General features: G+C 34.2%; 2 protein-coding genes across 2 annotated transcripts in view; one reads left to right on the plus strand and one right to left on the minus strand.

The window, feature by feature from the left end:
• The window catches only part of LOC114324522 (ecdysone-induced protein 74EF), an 843335-nt gene that overhangs the window by 68747 nt on the left and 750880 nt on the right, over positions 1-23708 (plus strand). The window lies entirely within an intron of this gene.
• The window catches only part of LOC114324525 (U7 snRNA-associated Sm-like protein LSm11), a 71250-nt gene that overhangs the window by 7166 nt on the left and 40376 nt on the right, over positions 1-23708 (minus strand). The window contains exon 2 of the mRNA XM_028272385.2: positions 23106-23224. Coding sequence (XP_028128186.1) covers positions 23106-23224 — 119 coding nt within the window. The remainder of the gene's footprint in view (positions 1-23105; positions 23225-23708) is intronic.

The raw sequence follows: 23708 nt of genomic DNA on the forward strand, positions 1-23708 counted from the left end.
TCATCATCAACCCGTACGCGTCCACCTTTGGACATATGTCTCCCTCAGAAGTCACGTGTCATATGATTTATTAGATCATCATAATAAATAACATAATAATGTTAAATTCGGATAGAAATATTTGTAACAGTAGCTCATTTGTATTCACAATGATCTGAGTGTGACTAAAACCAAACATTGCAAGTGCTACTTTACATTTTGCAATGAACACAAGATAAAGAAGAATATGGATATCTTAAACAAATATTTAACAGTAAACGAAAATACAAAAAATTCGTTTACAATCTTCACATATGTACCTTTAAATTCGTCCTCATATTTACTTTCAGACATAACTGAATAAAATGAAAGCGGAATCTCAAAAGGTGTAATAAGTTTACTTTTAGACAAACATGCAAATACTTATGAAGCCTACTTTATTAGAACAATCCTGCAAACTAAAAGGGCTTCGACTGATAAATCAAGAAAGATTTTTAACTTAAGATCTTTCTCATTACTCTGGTCTTTCTCGTTACTGAAAGACCGGTTAAAATTGTGTATGCAGTATTCCTTAGTCGGTAAAGCTTAATCAAGCCTACCTATCCATGTTCTAATGTTCCTTCTTCCTTAGCAGAATATTTTCCACATTCGTCCTCTTGGTGCTTTCATTGTTGCTTCCACTTTATTTTGTAAAAGACGATGAAGATAATAAAAAAACTGCATTCCTTCAGTTATCTGAAGGACGGACACTTCTGGTGTGGCTATCTTGGGGACAGGGTATCTGTACTTTACGCGACTTGTTCGATTTTGATCTAAGTTCAGTAATCTTAGTATAAGTATTTCCATTAAAAAATATATAGTCGTAATACCTTCAAATCAATCCCTAAGCTAAATAGGTACCCATTTTTTTATTCTTAGTATTACTAATACAGTTGAATTAGTTATCAGTTTCTTAGTTATTAGTTTATTTTAGAGTCAGTGAATTTTCAAGAGGCAGACAATAACTACCTACTGTAAGTTATTTATATTACCTTTGAAAAGCTTGAGAATTGCTGGATCTTTGACAAATTCAAGACCATACCTTGTCACCTGTTTAGTTACTAATAGGTTTGTTCTAGCATCAGTTTCAGACTGTTTGAAACCATCAGCGAATAGTGGACCAGCGCGAGTAGAGGAGATAGCACTGGTGACTGTATTATGTTCTCTCAATGACCAACTGTTTGCTGACGGTTTCTGACTGTTTTCTAAAACAAACCTATTAAGTACATTATTTAATTACTGTTAAGAACTTAGGCTATTATTTTCATATCATCTACCCCTGTGGTCTTCCTCTTGGTCGTTTACCTTACTCAAATCCTACCGACGTCTTCAAAAAAGATCTTTCGTCAAAATCTAGTAGTATGTGGTAGTGTTGTTTTCACTGGATAAATTTTCTTTATTGTTTCTTTCCATTCACAAGCGTTTGGCCAATATACACTACCCCAAGAAATTTACGCACCACCTTAAAATTGGGTCATTTTTGATGTCTCGAATTTCCTAAACCTGTTGTCCCATTTAAGTGATTTTTTAAATATGTTATAGCCTTATTCTTTAGCAATATCGCTGTAATAATATGGTTGCTAGACAGGTAAATTGTCATTGCATACCGGCTGTACCAATCAAACTGTGTTTTTGTCTCAAAGTTCACCCACCCTGTGGAAAATTCTAGCGTTTATAAAATACTGAAATTAAAACCCAACTGTAGTCTCAGATTTTCTTAACATTCTGTTTTTTGATTCAATCGCTATGTTGTATAATAAAAAAGTTAGGTACTTTAACAACTAACCATGTTTTTCATCAATACATAGTATGCGACAAACTTTAAGGGTAATTCTGCGTGAAAAAAAAATGACAGTTTGCGTTATAAATGTATGTCCGCAAATGCTTTGTTTCCGATATACGGGCTGTTGAAATTTTTCTAACAAACGGACGATTTATTTATTGCTCTCAAACCGGTTGAGGCATGCAAATGAAATTTGGTGTGTTTTAAGAGGTAGTTATTTCGCATTATTGACATGCAATTAAGAATTTTATATTTATCATTGGACAATATAAAATTCTAAATTCTAAAAGGTTTTAGAGCAACAAATAAATCGTCAGCTTGTAAGAACAATTTCAACATCCGTATGTCGGAAACGAAGCATTTGGAGACATATGTTTATAAAACAAACTGTCATTTCTTTTTCATGCAAAATTACCCTTTAAATTTTGTCGCACTTATTCAGAGACACCCTCTATTGACTAAGAACATAGCTAGTTGTTAAAGTACCTAACTTTTTTATTATCCAACATAAGAAGCGAATGAATCAAAAAACAGAATGTTAAGAAAGCCTGAGGCTATAGCTGGGTTTTAATTTCAGTATTTTATAATTGCTAGAATATTCCACAGGGTGTGGTAAACTTTGAGAAAAAAACACAGTTTGATTGGTACACACGGTATACAATGACAATTTATATGTCTAGCTGTCTAGCAACAATATTATTACAACGATATTGTTAAAGAATAAGGTATCATTTTAAAAAATCACTTAATCGGACAACGGGTTTAGGAAATTCGAGACATCAAAAATGACTCATTTTTAAGGTGGTGCGTTAATTTCTTGGAGTAGTGTATTTGCTTTGATAAAATTTCTGTTTTATATATTTTCCGGTCTCTAAAGACGCAGTCTTGGCATATTATGTGCAGCCATTGTGCCTAATCTCTGAAAACAAAAACCACCGGACTTGTAGACAGAGACAACCGGTCGCAGTGCCCACAGGTAACGGTAAACGGCGCGAATCTAGACATAAATAAATACAAATCTGAGCAACTACCGTTACGAAACTACTCATCCAGTCATCCAATTCCATTCGTAAAACCAAAGTCGCCGTCTCTCATTAGCATATTTACCACACATAGTATACGAGAGAAATAAAATATTGATATCGTTATAAAAATTGCTCGTTAGCACCAAATAGAGCCTCGTCAATGGCAACCGGTGCTAGGCATTGAAAAAAATCTCGGATGACCTCTGTCGATTCGGAATTTCAATAGTTATTGCTTAACAAGGAAAACAAAGTCAGAAGGTTAGTGGATTTCTTACCGAACAGTCGACCAGATTTGTAATCGACTCGGTGATACGAGGGACAATGAAGAGTTTCTCCTAAACGAAAATTAACGAATGAAGTAAAAGACAGACATACTCTCAGTCATTTATTGTAACTTCCGACGACCGGTTCTGCTCTCTAAAGTATGCAGAGCATCTTCAGGTCAACGGTTACAAGTCACTAAATGCTACAAATAAAAACCAGAGTTAGAACCAATGTCTGGTTGTAAAAGATGCTAAAGATCCATAAGATCAAGCCAATATTGAACAACATACATAAACGTAGTTAAGATAGCAGACAAATACATATGCATGTAAACTCGGGGGCTGTAACAAACGTCCCCAAGCTCACAAACACATGCAGATGTATGCCGTCTATAATCATGCAATGATAACGGGTCGTACTTACATTCGGTTACAAGGAGCTACTACCTCAGTATTGATTAACATGATATTTCTGCTTAAGTTATGCTAACGGGATATGGTGGAATATACGGAGAATGTTGCAAAGGTAAACAGGTTTATGGAGTTTGGGAATTCTTGAGGGTGAAGAGATAGTTGGTGAAAGACAACCATCAAATGTGCCTGTTATTTTTGTTTGTGAAGTAGACTAAAGTGAATGTCATATATACAATTTTGGAATACATCTGGAAGACAGAACTTATCTTGCCAAATGGAAGAAGCCATCTGAATCCTCTAGAGAAACCTTCATCGTCTGCTAAACAAGTTACTTACCATATGTGTAGGACCTTCAATCATCTGTGAGTCGGAGGGTCTAAGTGTAAAACCATCACGGAGAATCATATCTAAGAAGGTGTTAGTTTGGAGACCATGTCCACTATATTTGTCTATAAACTGACAGATTTGAGTGTGAGACCCGGATTCTGCAGTCTACATCCAGCAATTAACTAATTTCATATGTTTGCCAGCTTGCCATAGAATATTTGAATGTGTAGTACACTTTTGCGGTGACTGTCCTTAATTTTAGACAAAGTAATCTCAGTTGTCATATTTCAGATATCACTTTGAACATTTCCGTCAAATCTGGATTACCAGGAGCCATCCTGTCTCCTGTCATTGCCCATGATGTAGCCACCGAAATAATTATTTTATACTGTTTGTTCTTTTGTCTGGTGTCTGTTATTCGTATAATTGTATTTAAACGTTACTTGGCATTCTCGGATGTGCTGGATAGTCTACTGTTTTTTTGACTAAGTAAGTCTAAAACATTAAATTTTTTATTAACCATCAACTTAGAGTTTTTGTCGAAGTTTTGTTACTTTTTCTTTCACTGCCAAAGCGTTTTTGGCTTATTTCAGATACTCCTGAAGATGCTCAGAGCGAAAGTTCTTGGGTAAGATTTAATAAAAAACTGTGCTCGATATCTCTGCCTTTTATTTGTACAATACTATATAAATAACCTTTCATTTACTACACATTTATTTATGTTTTTTGTTGAAAAGGTACAGTTGTGTTAGTCACTTCCATTATTTCGAATGGTCGACAAACATTCATGGTCAACGCCATGGACAACTCCACCGATTACCTACCAGATAAATAATATTACTGTTTAGTCTTACGTTACAAGTTGATTTCTTAAATATAACCTACTTAACCTTACTGATATAATTACTGGGTCGGGCAACCGTGAAAAAGAAATAAAGTTTTTTTAGTCGTGTTTTTTGTTAATTGTCGAATATCAGTTTAATTAGTTATAAATCATCATAAAAATATATATCATAACAAAACAATAATTAAAGTAGAACTTGAACGGGCAAATAAGAACAAAGGAAGACATATAAAGCTATTTTATTTTGAAAACAAAATATATGAATCATATTCACAATTTCTGAACTGGGGAGACATGAGTTATCAATAAAATTTGAAAAATATTAGCTTTCTCAAGAAAAAACAGTACTACCAAATACTGTCTTTTGGTGCAAGAATGCAAGATCTCGTGTTGTTTTTTAAAAACATAGAGTTTGAGTTTGTAGTCTTTTCCTTCTGTCCTCTATATCAGAGCGCGGCTTGTTCTTTTTACAGATTTGTGTCCCAACTGCTGATTAGTCAATCTCCTCTTGAACGCTTGTCCATTCGTTGAATACCATTCGAAAATAATACTTCAACCAACTAGGCTTAGCTCAGTCTCTCAATGTGTGTGTTCGTCTTATCCTAATCTTGAACATGAACTATGAAAATTCAGAATGGAAGCAAACAAAACAATATTTTAACCAATCATGTCTATTGTTCAATAAAGATATAATAAAAATGTGACTTATTAAATGCATCAACAAATATATTCAAATTCTTGCCTTCTTCTTCAGGTTCCTTCCCCTATCGGAGGTTGGAAATCATCATCGCTATTTTAATTTTATTTGCCGCACTTCTGAATAATTCTAATGAGCTTCAACCGAACCACTCTCTCAAATTTCTTAGCCAGGATATTTTGCGTCGTCCTGGGTTTCTCTTCCCTTGTATCTTCCCTTGCATAATTAACCTAAGTAATACGTACTTCTCGCCCCTCATTATATGACCCAGATATTGAATCTTTCTAATTTTAACAGTTTTTATGACTTCACATTCTTTCTTCATTCTTTGTAACACCTCTATATTAGTTACTTTTTCAGTCCACGATATTCTGTGGATTGTCCTGTAGCACCACATCTCAAAAGAGTTTAGTTTTTTGATTTCAGACTGTTTTATTGTCCACGCTTCCATGCCGTATAGTAAAGTAGAAAAAACGTAGCAACGTAGCATTCTTGTGCGGATCTCTAGATTAAGGTTACGGTTTGCAAAGAAGTTCTTCAATTTTATGAACGTGTTTCTTGCCATTTCTATTCTAGATCTAATTTCTTTTGTTTGATCTCCATCTTCGGTTAGCCACGTTCCTAAATATTTATATGTTGTTATGTACTCTTTCGATCGTTGTATTATTGATGATCAGATTATCTACATTTTGTGGTTTTTTTGAGAATATCATTGATTTCGTTTTCTTGAGATTCATTTGCAGTCCGTACCTTTCACATGCATTGTATACATGTTGTATTATGTACTGTAGATCTTCCATGTCACTTGCAAATATGACCGTATCGTCCGCATATCTAATATTATTAATGCTATTTCCGTTGACCCAAATACCTTCCACAATATCCAATAAAGCTTCTTGAAATATCACTTCACTGTAGACGTTGAATAAGAGTGGTGAAAGTATGCACCCTTGTCGAACTCCTTCAAGTCTACTTACTTCCTATGTCAGTGCTCCTTCGACTCTTACTCTTGCTTTCTGATTTTCTTGCCAAATTCTTGCCAATAACTAACAATTTGTAAATTAACTTATGGCGTTTGGTATTTGGTTCGATGGTAACTTCTTGATGTCGAGTGGTACTGCTGTAGACTTCTTGTAGACCTGGGCAGATGTTCGGCCTCAGATCCCTGCAACTGAGGATATTCGTCGTTGCAGTCTAGATGGGACCGTCTTCATTCTTGTCAGCCTTAGTTCCATCACCGGTGAGGATGGCTTGAAGCTCCCGAAGGGAGAAAAGGTTGATTTTATTCCCAAAAACTAGAAGATATAATGCGTATAAGTGACAATCAAGAAGTTAATAACCAAAATGTACCTTTGCCAAATAGTATTCAAAAACTAGTAGATGGCAAGAGTAAATTAAATGGAATTAAGATTGATACTAGTTAAAATTGGATTTACACGTGCCTATACGTAAATTAGAAAGAAATAGGTATTTAAAACTGACCATGTGCTTGTAGACATGGAAGGTAAAGTAGAGGAAAAAATGACTATAAAAAATTAATACAGGCTTAGAATAAAAACTCACCCCAAGAGAATAAAAGTGTCGAAATAAAATAAATCTATTACTCGAATTTCATGCCCTTTTTAAGGAATAAGTCTTCTCTTTTTAAGGAATAAATGTCACTGTCATATCAGCGAAACATACAACACAGAACATGAAATTTGAAATAACGACTATGGAACACAAGATTAGATCAGATGCTAGAATGTAAGATTATGAAGTATGTTCAGTATGACTTAGATGAAAAAAAAGTTGCCTATAGAACGGGCGCCAAACAGGTTTTTAACGGAAAAACAAGTTAAAACGAACACAGAAGATACTTATTAATGAAATATTAAACAAAATAAAGTAAAATAATTATTTAAAAATAAAATAGCAAAGATGTGACGTTTGTAACGTTACACACTCGTTTCACCCATCAGAAAAATTTTGAACACAAGTGAGAAATTTTTCTCAAAGAAAACAGGAACGTTACAATGTAGCTGTTGTAGCTTGCTGCTTCCATTGACTGCGATCCTGAGCTAGATGGACGGCTTCGTGTAGAAATTTTTCCATTCATTTTGTTTGTCCATCCTGCTGAAGATCTTGGTCTTCGGTCTTCTATATTTCCTTCTAGTACTCCTCTGGCTGTGTGGCCGAAGTAATTTAGGTATCAAATAAAAATAGACGGTTTCGTTTTGATTCAATTCGAGTTTCTTGCCATCCCCTTAAACGTGTTTCTAGGTTTACATGTTATCAAAGAGGTTTTGCAAGAAGACTGAATTGAACCAAAACGCACCCTGACACGTGTTTGTAGGTTTACTCGTTATCCAATCGACACTCACTTCATCTTACCTCGTTCTTCTTCTTAGGGTGCCTGTCCGTTCCGAACGTTGGCGATCATTCTGGCTATGATGACTTTGTTAGTTGCTATACGGAGATGCTATACCTCGTTAGATGTCTTTAAAGGCATACGTTGGTAGAATATTTAAATATATTTACCAACGAGTCGCGTTTTGGTTCAATTCAGTCTTCTTGTAAAGCCTCTTTGATATACTCTTTAGAGCTTTTTCTAATGTAATTTCGTATTATCTTTGTATACATTTTTTCTTGGAAATATTTCCAAAACATACAAATAATTAAAACTGCCAACATTAGATTAAATGAAATCTATGACTACATAATGTTCGCACCGTTAGCCAAATAAACTTTAATATTTATTGTCAGTTTTTATTTCGATTGTAATTTGCAACGATATAACAATTTAATTTCATTGCGATTTTAATATTCGGAGATTTTAATTAATATAAATTTCACTATACTAACATCTGTCTAATTAGAAACATGTTTACGTACCGAAAACACTATCTAACATTGGTTTGAGTATTTTTGGCACATAATACTTAGGTCAAACCAGTGCATTCGCATAAAATATTATTTGGCAAGTGATATATTTACAGAACTATGATGGTTATTAGGTGCTACAAGTTACTACACTTATTTATTGTAAAATTTTTTTGGAATAAACGATGTTTATAGTCTAAGAGCTAGTGAACCGTCCGACGAACGGTCTTCCTGTAAGGCTAGAAATTTGTATAGTGATAATTCATAGCACACCAAGGCTAAAAACTATGACCTGGCAGACATCAGCCCTGCACGTGTATCTACCAGGTGAATCGAAAAGTGCAAATTTAGGGGGTAAAATAAACTTTCTCCTGTAAAGTTTAAATTTAAGTATGTCTTTGAGTAAGTCATTTAGAAGAAATGTGCACAATGACAGGCAATTCTGAAGAGCATAAGACCTTGCCAGGCGAGGGGAAAGGGTAGAGGTTTTTCCTAAAATTATTTTTTTTACAGAAAAGGTCTTTAGTGACTTTTCTCTTAGGTTAATAGTTTTTGTTAAGTATATAAGCGATTAAAAATTTTAAAAATTGCGAAATCGGCCATTTTTAACCCTAAATCGGACATTTAACTAAAAATTTCAATGTTGCCAAGGTAGGTAGATATTCTTTAAACATTTATTGATGAAATCCCGAAGAGTTTTTTGCAATACAATATCGAAAACCCCTTTGTTTTTTAATTACTAACCAAGCGGGCGCGACACTGTAGTATAAATGAGGACGTTTGAGTTTGCATAAATTCATTATCTCCAGAATGGGCAAATTTGAAGAGAAATCCTCAGACAGGTCGATTTTTATTTTTAAATTAGGACTTTTTGGCATTTTTATAATACTAGTGACGTCATCAATCTGGGGGTGATGACGTAATAGATGATTTTTTTAAATGAGAGTAGGGGTTGTGTGATAGCTCATTTGAAAGGTTATTTAATTTTCTATTCAGTAATAAAAACACTAACATAATTATTTATACAGGGTGTACCAAAAACTTTTTTATTAAATTAATTTAGACAAAAAGAAGAAAAAAAATTTTGTACACTCTGTATAAATAATTATATTAAGGTTTATATTACTGAATAGAAAATTAAATAACACACAACCCCTACTCTCATTTATAAAAATCATCGATTACGTCATCACGCCCAGATGGATGACGTTACTAGTATTATAAAAATGCCAAAAAGTCCTAATTTAAAAATAAAAATCGACCTGTCTGAGGATTTCTCTTCAAATTTGCCCATTCTGGAGATAATGAATTTATGCAAACTCAAACGTCCTCATTTATACTACAGTGTCGCGTCCGCTTGATTAGCAATTAAAAAACAAAGGGGTTTTCGATATTGTATTGCAAAAAACTTCGGGATTTCATCAATTAATGTTTAAAGAATATCTACCTACCTTGGCAACATTGACATTTTTAGTTAAATGTCCGATTTAGGGTTAAAAATGGCCGATTTCGCAATTTTCAAAATTTTTAATCGCTTATATAACAAAAACTATTAACCTAAGAGAAAAGTCACTAAATACCTTTTCTGTTTGGAATGATTCAAAAAACCTAAAAAAAACTTTGTTCGATGCAAAAAAAATAATTTTAGGAAAACCCCGTAACCTTTCCCCTCGCCTGGCAAGGTCTTATACTCTTCAGAATCGCCTGTCATTGTACACATTTCTTCTAAATGACTTACTCAAACACATACTTAAATTTAAACTTTACAGGAGAAAGTTTATTTTACCCCCCAAATTTGCACTTTTCGATTCACCTGGTAGATACACGTGCAGGGCTGATGCCCGCCAGGTCATGGTTTTTAGCCTTGGTGTGCTATGAATTATCACTATACAAATTTCTAGCCTTACAGGAAGACCGTTAGTCGGAGGGTTCACTAGCTCTTAGACTATTAGTAGATGTCTAAAACAAGTTATCATTCAAGAAATCATAGCAAGATATATGTTTTTATCTTTATTTTTTTACAACTATAATCCTCATTGCACACTTTGCGCCATTAATCGGTATGTGACGAGACCCTTGGGATTTTTCTTTTTCGTGAACGAACTACGTTGGTCACAAATCATACAATTTAAAACAACTTAAAATAAAAATAAAATACAGGTAAAATTTTATAAACAAAATACATTCAAATAGATGCAAGTCCATAGAAAATAAATTAAAACAATAAAGCTTTCATATTATTTCGTTTAACCCAGTGATGGGCAAACTTTTTTAATGGGGGGCTACAAAGTTCAAGAAATTCTATGAGAGGGCCAGAATTATAGAAAAAATGCAATTTGTGTTAAAGCTATATGTCTACTATCCATGATTAAATACTTTCGCGGGCCGGATTTGGCCCGCGGGCCGTACTTTACCCATCACTGGTTTAACCAGTTGTTGACATAAGCTAATGCTGGGTCGTTGCATTCTATTATAAGTCAGCACCACAGGCACAGCACTCTTTTGCTTACAGTTTACGAGTCGACATTTGAAACTGAAATTGTCAAATTGACGTATATTTCATATCTACTTTGATACGATATGCAATTATTATATAAAAGTAAATTTAATTAATTGTATTTTGCTTGTAGTAGTGCATTTTAATAATTAATTTTATTTACTACATACAATTGTTTACCTTTTAATAACATAACCTTAATATTACTTTTTCATCGTATAATTTTTTGGGCTATGGCCTTGACAATTGTCCAGTAACCAGGACCAATATGATTGGCCAATATAATTAAAAGTGCGAAAAATGTTGCTGAGCTATGAAACCAGGTGCCGCTTTTCCGAACTTGCACGGTCCCAATACAAAAGCCTTATACTGTCAGTGTTGACATATGGATCGGAAACATGGACCATCTCTAGTCAGATGAAAACCTTTTGTTCCTATTGGAACAAAGGACCCTGATAGCAATATTCGGTGGAATCTGTAAAAACGGTATAAGGAGGAGGAAGGAAGTACAACCGTGAGATACACCACAAATACAAATAGATATATGGATGGAGGTAAAAACGTGATATCGCGCACACAAAAAGGAAAACTGAGATTGGAAAGGCATCTAGCAAGATCGCAGCAGAACAACCTTCCTAGACGAATCCTTATGTCGCAGCCGGTGGGAAGTAGATGGAGAGGTAGGCTAAAACTTAGATGGAAGGATGGTGTGGATGAGGATGCTAGAAAAATAAGTGCAGAAACTGGCAACGGTTGGCAATAGATAGGGCTGACTGACGAAATAGACTTGGAAAGATAAAGGCTCTATTCTAGGGCTTTAGCGCCAATTATGATATGGATCAGGGGTCGGCAACATATGCGCCCTTTGAAACTTTTTGTGCGACCCGTCAATGCCCGAAAATGTAATTTTAGGAAAAATCAACAGACGCTTAAGGACAACAGTTGCATGGACCGAAATTCACTAAAATATAAGGAACTTAATAACGCAAGAAAAAAAGGATAAGACAAGACATCAGGGACTAAAATACCGAACAAATCGAAAATATTATAGGGAAAATCAAGAGTATGAAAGTGTTAAAAACTCTAAATAGGAAAAACCGACAACAAATACACCTGATAACAGATATAAAGGGAATCACTATAAATGACAAAAATAATTTAATAAATATTGAATATTACTATTTATACAGAATTATACTCGTTCAACATAGAAAAACCAGAAAACCGCGGTATGGAAATGTTAAATGTAAAATCTGAACTACCAAAATTACTAACGAGGACGTTATAAATGCCTTAAAATAGATGAAAGATGAATATAGATTAAGATCAACACAGAGGTCTATCGAACAAGCTATGTTAGGACTAAGCTGAAAGGACATAAACGAAAATAAGGACGTGTGACGCAGGACGAAGGTGGAAGATGCAATTGGAAAAATTGCGCAAATAAAATGGAACTGGCCATGACAAAGCAATGAAATGTGGACGCGAAACATTATACATTGGAGACCACACGAGCCCGGTCATACTAAAGCAAAACCACAAAAACGATGTAGACGACGTCAAAGCTAAATGGCTAGTTACTGGCACTAAATTTCACAAAACAGAGAGAAATGAAGAACTCATGGGGAGACCTTTGTCCAGGGATGGATGCAAACAGACTGAAGAAGAAGGCTATTTAAGCTACATTTAAATATGCGGCCCGCATAAAAATTTTTATTTTGAACATGGCCCGCCATCCAAAAAGGTTGCCGACCCCTGATATGGATTATGGATGCACAAGTTTAGTTTTTGGAAGGAAAATTATGAAACCACGAGTTTTATTAGAAAAGTAATAAAGCACAAGTATCAAAATAAGTACGCAGGAATAAAATGTAGTATTATCCATACTTATGATAAGAACGACGTCTTCACCCCATAGCAGATAGTATATAGTATATAGGTAGAAAAATATACATATATTTCAACCTATATATTGCTTCTCTTATCTTATCCATTAGTTTAATACATATTACCGATGCCCTTAAAGTTTTAATATTACATACTTATCTATTTGGCATTTGAGTATTTTCAAAGTAAGGCTATTTAACAATGTCTAGAAATAAATATAGAAGCAACATAAAATTATCACAAAAATCTTCGTGTTTTGAAGGCAAGTAGTGTCAAGTGAATTGCAATTTGAAAAGCTCGTTGATTTATAGCTTAACGTTTAACGTTATTCACTGACTACAATTTATAAAGCTACTCATAGTATACAAGTGATTTATGAACAAGGTTTGTTAAATGTTAGATTGTAGTTGACTCACATCCTTCAAAAGACCAGCAGCAACTCTTGACATTTATGTTGAAGGGAGTTAAATGCCAAAATCGTAAATCTCGCTTTTAGGATTTAACTTTTGTTGTTGCTGGACTCACTTCAACAATGTTGGACGTTTTAGAAAATCAAAAGTTATATTGGCACTGAACAAGGCATTCGTTTATTCGAAATTTCATTATAATAATTTATTAAAATATTTAATGCTAAATTATATTAACAGAAGAGATCCAGTCACAATATAGTTGACAAAATTTGACACATTAGAGAAACATAGACCTTGCGTTTAATTTTCAAGAGGTGTAACGCTTTTAATAAATAGCACTTTTTAGCAAAAATAGAATAAATACCGAAGGGAAAAACATGGATGCTTCAATACTTCATGGAAGTGCCTCCCTAATGATGTGCCACACATGGTATATTTCCTGTTTAACCCCTTAATGCACAATTTTTTGGAAAAAGACCGGCCAAAAAAAATCAATTTATTTTTAACGTAAAAGTGATCCTAGCGCGCAGGTGCACCCAACTAGTACTTGCGGTTACTGAAATAATCGTCACGAAACTGTCATTGGACGATCACAATTTTTGTTGGAATAATGGGAAGGACGATGCGATAAACGATAATTTTTTTGTTAGACCGTATTTTGTTTATTGCGCAGGAGCGTGATTTATATATTGAAAAAGGAGCGAATCAGAATATGAAGACACAAATTTGTCTGAAAGCGGCTCACAACGAAGAGATAAGTCGTAAGTGATATCTAAGTAGAAGTAGATTACAATTCCATGTAAATGATAAATAATATCAATAAAACAATTGTTTTTCTTGCTTTCACATTATTATTTTCAATTCTCGATCGCATTCGAGCGTGAAAAATTATAGTAACATAAAGTAAAATACCGCCCGAATTATCTCGAATGTGCACATTTTGGCCAGTTTAGCGCTCTCGAGTTAACTCGAGTGTGCACGTCAAGGGGTTAAAATTACTGTGTTGTGGAAGTGGAAGAGGTGAATTGGCACATGGTTGACACCTGTACGTTAAAAGGTATAAACTTCAACTGTTTCAGCATTTTCATGCTGATTTGTATCGAAGCTGTAATGTAAGCTGAAGAACTGCTCATCAAAGCAGATTTTCGGAACAGCCGACAGCAACTGGACGTAGCCCGGAGCGGGTACTCAAGACCCTTGCAAACAATAGAGATCGATGATAAGTCACTATAGATAGCGGGAATAGAGCACCTCACGCTGGCCTGCATTGATCGGGGTAGAATTTCGTGTGGAATCCTTGTATCCAGGCCCCATACATGACAAGCACTTCGCTGATAGAGAGGCTCTATAGCGCATCCCATGTTATCGGGGGATAATAATAATAATAATTTTATTCATCAATAATAAGTACAAATTTTTTCAATATTTACATATAAAGTAAATAAAATAACCCGAAGGTTTCCGAGACTTGTGGATACACCTGTTTCGATAAATAGCATATAAAATAATAAATAATAACATATCAACGTAAATAACATAAATAACATAAATAATAACAATATATAGTAAATAGATAAGTTTTTTTAAATTGTAAATACACAGTTATGTTTTGGTAAATCCTTAGTCTAACAATAAAGCACGGACAATTAAATTTTTTTTAAGAAACAATTATGTATGGCTCAATTAGTTAGTAATACATATTTTGAAGAATGGTGTAGATACTCATGTTTCATTAAATCTGATAAACAAAATAAGCAAAATAAATCAGTTTAAAACAATATAAATTTGAAATATAAGCGAAAACGAATAATCTAACTAATAAAATTTTATAAAAAGTGGTAGTGACTCTGGAGTTTCATTTTGTTTTTTTTTTTGTTTTTAAGGTATGTTAATTTAAGCTACAATAATGATGTCACAAAAATTTCTTGTTTGTTCCATCAAAAATGATTTTAATTTCTTTTTAAAAAGAAGAACATTCTCAGTATTTTTAATATCACTGGGGATATGATTGTATATTTTCGGGGCTAGAAATAAAAAACGTCTTTGGCAGAAGGACTTTGTCATTTTCGGGACCATATAGAGGTGTTTGCTTCTAGTACCATGTTCATGTGATGGTAGATTGCTGTCTGTTTTCATGGTATGATATTTTGAAGACACACAAAGAAAGTATAACTGTTTCAAGTCAAATATATATTACTCTCTATATAATCTATCTGTAGAGTAAGTGTATGGTTTAGACATAATAATTTTCAAAAATCTTCTTTGTATGATTTCTAGTGGGAGAATGTGTGTTTTCAGGGCGCTTCCCCAAGCCAGTATACCAAACGGATATTCTGATATTAGGATAGTCTGACTCTTACAGATTTAATCCTCTGCGCCCCAATGAATTGTATCATCTCATCCGAATATTATTCTCAAGGGATGTGCAAGTCTCTCAGGCTAGGTTAAACACTATTGCTATATGACACCCCTACAAGAACACTATCATATCTAATAAATGAAAAATATATGAATGAGATCCGCGAAATACTAGTAAAATTTTAATTATTATTACAAAAACCTGCATTATGCGAGACCTTTAAAGATCAGAAAGGCCATGAATGTCTGCTTCAATAATCTGTTCGACATTTCGTCATTCTAATCTAACAGACCGCGTTCCACTAAAAAAGAGCACGCCTATAAAAAGTAGTACCACGGCCAATGTCAGTACTCGTGTATAGTTGCTAAATTTTTAATTAATATTTAATGGCGAAAAAATGTGTCGGAATATAGTTTTATATAAGAACTAAAATAATAATATTGCGTATTTAATTGGCTCAAGTTGGTGTTAGGTCCAATAAGATCTAATTATGTAATTAAAATTTGTATTAGTCAAAGATTTTAGAATAAATACATGATAGTATAATTGGTTGATATTGATTATTATGTGTGATATAGATTTCAAATGCAGTTAATAGTTTGAATAATTTATAGATGGGTCAAAAGGTCATAATAAATTTTACTTACTTTTCTTCAGTGAGATCTCTTTTTGCCATTGCTGTTTTTATTGGTCCGTTCCGCTGTAATCTAAGAAGTTTTCTTTTTCTCCTTCTATTTGGTTTTCATTTCTAACGTCTTAGCGGTATGCTTGCCTCATCCATCTTTGAAAATTACTCTTCTTCTTCTTAAGGTATCGAGACCGCTTGTCGATCGTTGGCTCTCATGTTGCCCAGCATATTAACAATCATTGTCTTATTTACAACCGCACGAAATAGTTCAGTGCTAGTTCTCCCAAACAATTGGCGTAGGTTTTTAAGCCAAGAAGTTGTACGGAGGCCGACAGTTGTTGTCCCATTATTTTACCCTGCATGACAATATTTCTGGGTGACGCATTATATGACCAAAGTATTCCAATTTACGCCTTTTAACCGTGCAAAACAACTTTTATTCAAACGTTGCAAAACCCTTTCGTTTGTGACTCTTTCTATCCAACTGATCTTTAGAATACGGCGGTAGACCCACATCTCAAATGCTTCTAGGTTCTTCAAAAGCGATTCTGTCAGGGCCCATGCTTACCAACCCCGTAAAGTATACTGGGAATATATAACATCGAACTATTCTTATGCGAAGTTCCAAATTGAGATCATAAGTGCAAAGGATTTTCTTAAATTTCATAAAACTTATTCTTGCTTTGGCAATTCTACTTTTTATTTCTGTATTAGGGTTCCAGCTTTCATTAATATGAGTACCAAGATATACAAGATAACTTACGCGTTCAAATTGAGTCATGACCAATAATTGTTACGTTATAGTTATTATATAGTCCGTCTAGAAAGTATCCGGAAAAAAGAAAGCAGAATTATAATTTTACGGTATTTATTTCTATTACTTGAAATAACAAATAATTCATCTCATTTACTTATACAATCTCCATTTAAATCTAAACACTTAACTAAACTTCCAGGTACACCCGAAACTAGGTCAAGGCCATAATTTTCGGTAATGGTGTTCCAGGCCTGTAAAACTGACTGAATCAAACCTTCTTTATCTCGTGGTGTTGCTCGTTCCACTTCAATCTTCATCAGTCCCCATATGTTTTCAATGGGGCTAAGAGCTGGAGATGCTGCTGGCCACGGAACTGTTGCCAATTCGTGTCCTTGCATCCAAGCTTGAGTATAAGCAGAAGTATGGCATCTTGCATTATCTTGCTGAAAACGCCACCCCTCTGGATATAAAACATGAGCCGTTTCAAGAAGAAAACCATTTAGGATGTCACAATATTTCGCATTATCAACAGTACCATTATACAGAGAGGTGTAGCACCACGGTGAGATATTGCTCCCCAACCCATTATTTTAGTGGGAAATTTGGAAATTTGAACGGTAACATTTTCTCTTGATAGGACTTTTAGATGATTTGCACCAAGCTGGAAACAACTTTCATCAGGTATAAAGACATTATTAAAATTATCTTCTCGAAAACGTTGACAAAAATCTATTCTTCGTTGCCGTTGCAGAGGTGTCATTGTAGGGATTTTTTTTGGATTCCTTGATATGTAGCCTTGCTTTTTCAGTGACATGCGGACAGTTTCTGGACACACTTTTATTCTTCGTTGATTTCCAAATCTTTTCGCTAATTTTCTAAATCCTAGGCGCGGATTTTGTCGTCCTAAAGCCACTAAAGCATCTAAATCTCTGTATTGTCTCATACACTGCACTTTTTCCAAGTTCAGTCAATTGCACTAATTTTTTAACGTTTCAGACACCCTTTCTATACAAATATTCTACCACTTTTCTTTTTTCTATTTGCGACATTATTTCACAAATCTTAAGTCTGTTTACAAACAACAATATTTGACAGATGGTGTTGTCAAGCGATTTTGTGCACAACCTACTTGATGCATTACTTTTGTCTTAAAATGTTACAAAAAGGAAATCTATTAAAATTAGGAAAAATATAAAACTCCGGATACTTCCTAGACGGACTATAGTATGGATATAATATGCCCATACCTGAGTAATTTTCCACAGCAGCTTTCCACGAACCAAACAGTGAGCAGCTTTCCACTATTGTACATCGTCGCTCGATATATTTGACTATAATAATTGTTGTGTTATTTATTGTCTTTCCTTTCTTTATTTTATTTATTGTATTTGTTTTGTCTGATCCTTTTACATTCATTTGTTTATTTTATTGGGATCCAGGTCTTCTACGGTGTGTCCCTTGTCCCAATGCTTCGTTTATTCTCACGCGGTCTTTATCTCGATAATCTCTTTGTCCATCGGCTAACTGTCCTTCTCACTGCTCACCTTCATTTTAGTCTAGGTGTTCATTCAATGCTATTAGTCACCTTAGTTCTCTCTTTACATCTTCTTAACTTCGTTTATATTTTGAACTTTGTCTCGTAGAATTAATCCAGATTAACAGTCAGATTACCAGAAATACAAAGAAGATTATATATTACACCTTGGTACGTAGTGTAATGACTTACAAAGCAGAGAAGTGAGTAACACAGAAACGAAAAAAAATTATAGCAACCTAAGTGGAGTTCATGAGAAGAAGCTAAGGACATAAAAAGAAGAATAGCAGTAGAACAAACCTTTAATTTTGTATGGACACGTGAGAAAAGCAACTCGTACAATAAGATGGATAATATATCAAAGATTTTGAATTGGAGCCCAATAGGAAGAAGAAAAAGAGGCAGACCCAGAAAATCATGGAGGAATGAAGTATACGAGCACATGGAAAGCCAAGACCTTAGAAATTGAGAAAGGTAGGATAGAAAGAACAGCCGTAGAAATCATCAAGAATCAAGATCGAGAAGACCCTAGAAATGAACTTACTACACACTGCTTCGCAGCCAGACTGCTAGACAAAAAGACCAACGTTGGAATGCCATAATACAACATTGGAGACCTTACGAAGGTAGCCGACCAAGTATGTTGCTCAGTACTAGTGGAAAAGAACATTTACTTGGGTCATGAAATTAGAATTGGCAGAGATAACCAAACGTGCGAAATAAAAAGAAGATCAACTCTTGTTTGGGCAGCCTACGGAGCTCTGAGAGACATATTTAGAAGCAGTATACTGATCGGTTTGAAAAGACAAGTGTTTGATCAATGTGTGCTGCCGGTAATGACATAATATGGAGCAGAGACACTGAGTTTAACCAAAGCAACAGCGTCGAAAATGCGGGTTGCTCAAAGGCGTATGGAAAGATCCATGCTGGGTGTAACCCTACGGTATAAAATACGAAATTAAGATCTCAGACAAAGAACCGGTATCGCAGATATTATAGAACGTATGGCCCAAATGGAACTGGGCACGACACGTCGCCAGGGTGAAAGATTCAAGATGGACACGAAAGCTGATGGAATGGAGACCAAGATAAGATAAACCCAGTAGAGGAAGGCCTCCTACACGATGGACAGCTGATATCAGGCGGATTAGTAAAAACTGGCAACAATCAGTACAAAACCGTGAAGTGTGGAAACAATTGGGGGAGACCTATGTCCAGCAGTGGACGTGCATTGGTTGGATGATGATGTTGCCAGGGTAGAGATCGATGGAAGGAGTTGGGAAAGGCATATCTCCATAAATGGACGATAAAAGGTTAAGAAGTTATTTGATCGACTAGTTTAAGAAACTTTTAATAATGTTGTTATTTGACGAATAATGTATTTATGCATTTTTATAGACATTTTTTAATAAAGTAGACAGCTAAAACAAGAAAATACAAAGACTACTAGAATGTATTAAAATAAAAAAACAAAACTGAAGACAAAAGAAGAAGATTTGATAAAAAAGCTTTTATATAAAAATGATTAACACTTGATAGCAGAAAGCAGAAGCCAAAAATTAAATTTGACCAAAAGGTGCAAGTATAATATAACACTGTGTATAGTTATTTTCTATTATATGCCTTGTAAAATACAAAGAAGCTATTCCCTATACAAAGAGAGAAAGTTTATTTTGATGATACTTAAAAAAATTAATTATATGGAGGTCCTTTCACTTTTTTCATTATCATTTCAATCCAAAACCGAATTTAAATTTTTCGCAAAATTCACGCCGAAAATTCCAATTAAGCAAGATTGCCAAAATTCTAAACGTCCCTGACTATCCGCTTCAATAATCTGTTCAAATTTCGTCATTCAACTCCATCAAACCCGCGTTCTATTCGAAATAAGTACGACAATAAAAAAAAGTAGTACCATGGCCAATGTCAGTAGGTGATTGCCGAATTTTATCGCTGAAAAAAAACTGGGTGAATACCAAAAGAAAGCACAAACTTGACCTCTTTTCGGTCTACCCAACCTATAAGGTTAGTTCTCATGATATTGACAGCTTACACGAGTATGTTACGAGTGGATTGTTTCGTAACTTGTTACCAAATTGGTACTGCCTATTATGCGGCGTTGTTTAGTACCCACATACGAATCGTTTATAAATTATTATGGATTGGTGAATCGCTGACTGACTGTATACACAATGAATCAACCGTGTCGATTTAGTAAAGATAATGTCATCTTCTCTCATGTGTCTACTCCTGGATTGAGATTGGGAAATTTTATTTGATATTTCTCCTTTTTTCCTAAAGTTTAATCATAATTGGAATTTCACATGAAAAATTCTCCCTATTAGGGATGCACGCGGGACGTCCCGTCCCGCACTTTGTCCCGCGGGACAGCAATTTTCTGCGGGACGAGACTTGGGACTGGAGTGGCGCCCGTATTTTCAAATCTTTAAATTCCATCTTACTGTTTTCGTCTGTTACATTTACCGAAACACATATTAACAATTCTGTAACATCCAGGATATTGTACATAGAAAAAAGGGAAGAAGAATCAGTATATCATACCATTGGATACTAGGGAAGACTAGCCAAAATAGCAAGGGTTTTAAAACCAACAGGTACCAGGCCCATAGCAAGACCCTTTACATGGTGAGATGGCTGGTATTCAACGTCACAAATACGACTCCAGCCTTTAGATCGGACAGCAGGCCCAACGCCTGAAGAGAAAGAACAAGACAAGAAGTCTTTGCAGAAAAGTGTTACATAATCTGATAATCTTATGTACATATTCTAAAGTTTCTCTACTTTTGACAAAATATAGGACAGTCTTAAACTGTGCGTTAGTCTAGTTAAAGACTTATTTGTCGAATTACCAAATCTCTTGCGTTTATTTATATATTAGATTTAAAATAGTAAGAAATAAAAGAAATAGTCCACAAAGTCACTGCGCATCCGCTAGGAAAAATATTCTGATTCGGATTTTTTGCACGATCTTACTCAAAAAGGACTCCTTTTAACAAATTTGCATGTTGCCAGGACCAAAAGATGGTCAAAAATTATTTAAACGTTTTTTTTTTGTTTTTTTCCTAAAATTATTTTTTTGCATGGAAAGAAGTTTTTTTTTAGGTTTTTTGGATCATTCCAAACAGAAAAGTACTTAGTGACTTTTCTCTAAAAATGATAGTTTTTGACATATAAGCGATTAAAAATTGAAAAATTGCGAAATCGGCCATTTTTAACCCTCAAAAACTATGTGAAAAGCTGAAAATTTGAATGTTGCCAAGGTAGGTAGATATTCTTTAAACATCGATTAATGAAATCCCGAAGAGTTTTTTGCAATACAATATTCAAAACTCCTTTGTTTTTTAATTGATAATCAAGCGTGCGCGACACTATTTTCCACCGTTGCATGTGTATACAGTATGGTGCAAATGAAAGGAATAAATTCGTTTTTTCGTAAACCGGCGACTTTAAGCAAAAATTTCGAAACAGGTCGATTTTTATTTTTAAGTTATGATATTGTGGCATATATGGTATACTAGTGACGTCATCCATCTGGACGTGATGACGTAATCGATGAGTTTTTTAAATGAGAATAGGGGTCGTGTGCTAGCTCATTTGAAAGGTTCTTCAATTCTCTATTCAGTAATATAAACATTTACGTAATTATTTATACAGGGTGTCTAAAAAAAAGTTTTTAATTAAATTATTTAAAAAAAAAGAAGCATGTATGTAATTTATTTAATTCAAAATACATTTTACTGTTACCCGAAAACTAAAAAATGTTTATTTCACAAAGAAACATTGCTTTTCGATTAAATTCAATGTTCAAGCCAGCTCCCGCCAGCCACCTGCCTCTTGGAAGTTTGAACATTTAATTTAAGCGAAAAGCAATGTTTATTTGTGAAATTAACTTTGTTTTCTGATTTTTAAAAGCAGTAAAATGTATTTTGAATTAAATAAATTACATACATTCTTATTTTTTTGTCAAATAATTTAATTTAATAAAATTTTTTTGGACACTCTGTATAAATAATTATCTAAATGTTTATATTACTGAATAGAGAATTGAAGAACCTTTCAAATGGGCTAGCACACGACCCCTATTCTCATTTAAATAATCATCGATTACGTCTCGCGTCCAGATGGATGACGTCACTAGTATACCATATATGCCACAATACCATAACTTAAAAATAAAAATCGACCTGTTTCGAGATTTTTTCTTAAAGTCGCCGGTTTACGAAAAAACGAATTTATTCCTTTCACTTGCACCATACTGTATTCACATGCAACGGTGGAAAATAGTGTCGCGCACGCTTGATTAGCAATTTAAAAAAAAAGGAGTTTTGAATATTGTATTGTAAAAAACTCTTCGGGATTTCATCAATCGATGTTTAAATAATATCTACCTGCCTTGGCAACATTCAAATTTTCAGTTTTTCACATAGTTTTTGAGGGTTAAAAATGGCCGATTTCGCAATTTTTCAATTTTTAATCGCTTATATGTCAAAAACTATAATTTTTGAGAAAAGTCACTAAAGACCTTTTCTGTTTGGAATGATCCAAAAAACCTAAAAAAAAACTGTTTTCCATGCAAAAAAAATTAGGAAAAAAACAAAAAAAAACACTTAAAAAATTTTTGACCACCTTTTGGTCCTGGCAACATGCAAATTTGTTAAAAGGAGTCCTTTTTTAATAAGATTGTGCAAAAAATCCGAATCAGAATATTTTTCCTAGCGGATGCGCAGTGGCTTTCTGGACTAAAAATAAATAAAGGTATACTAAACTAGACCTACTTACCTTGATTTGTAATTTTTCATCTACACATTTTTTGAGTAGTTTCAGCGGTCCTTCAGTTTTCTCCATTTTACTTAAAATGTTCCTAGAATATCTGATGCTTTTGGTTGTAGGAACAGGCACTACAAAAGAAAACATATATGTTTATACGACACATTAACAGTTCTAAAGATTACACAAAAACACCCTGTTCAATATAGCCATAATTATTTAGTTTTTTAAATTTTAAAAAGGGAAATATTCTCTTTTGATGGCAATAAACAAAAAGAACAGCGTTTGAACAATGCAAGTTACAAGAAACTGTGACATACACCAGAGTAGATCATATACCTTCAGAACCTGCAGAAACGAAGTGCTACTAATGATAACAGACATTTCAGCTGATGTATACGAAAGAGTAGAGCAGCAAACTGTACAAAACCGTAGAGAATGCAACCATTAGGTGCGTAAATCTAGTTGTGAACTAAAATCATTGTGATCGGTAAAGTTTGTGATGATAACAACGGTGTCTTTACTATTTGCAATAAAAATATTATCCTCAATGAAGGGTCTTGTCGCCTCTACTGTAATCCATAACTTAGCGAAATGATCTTACCGAAGCGATGG

Source organism: Diabrotica virgifera, chromosome 6, assembly GCF_917563875.1.
Source record: "Diabrotica virgifera virgifera chromosome 6, PGI_DIABVI_V3a".
In the NCBI taxonomy this organism is placed as follows: domain Eukaryota; kingdom Metazoa; phylum Arthropoda; class Insecta; order Coleoptera; family Chrysomelidae; genus Diabrotica; species Diabrotica virgifera.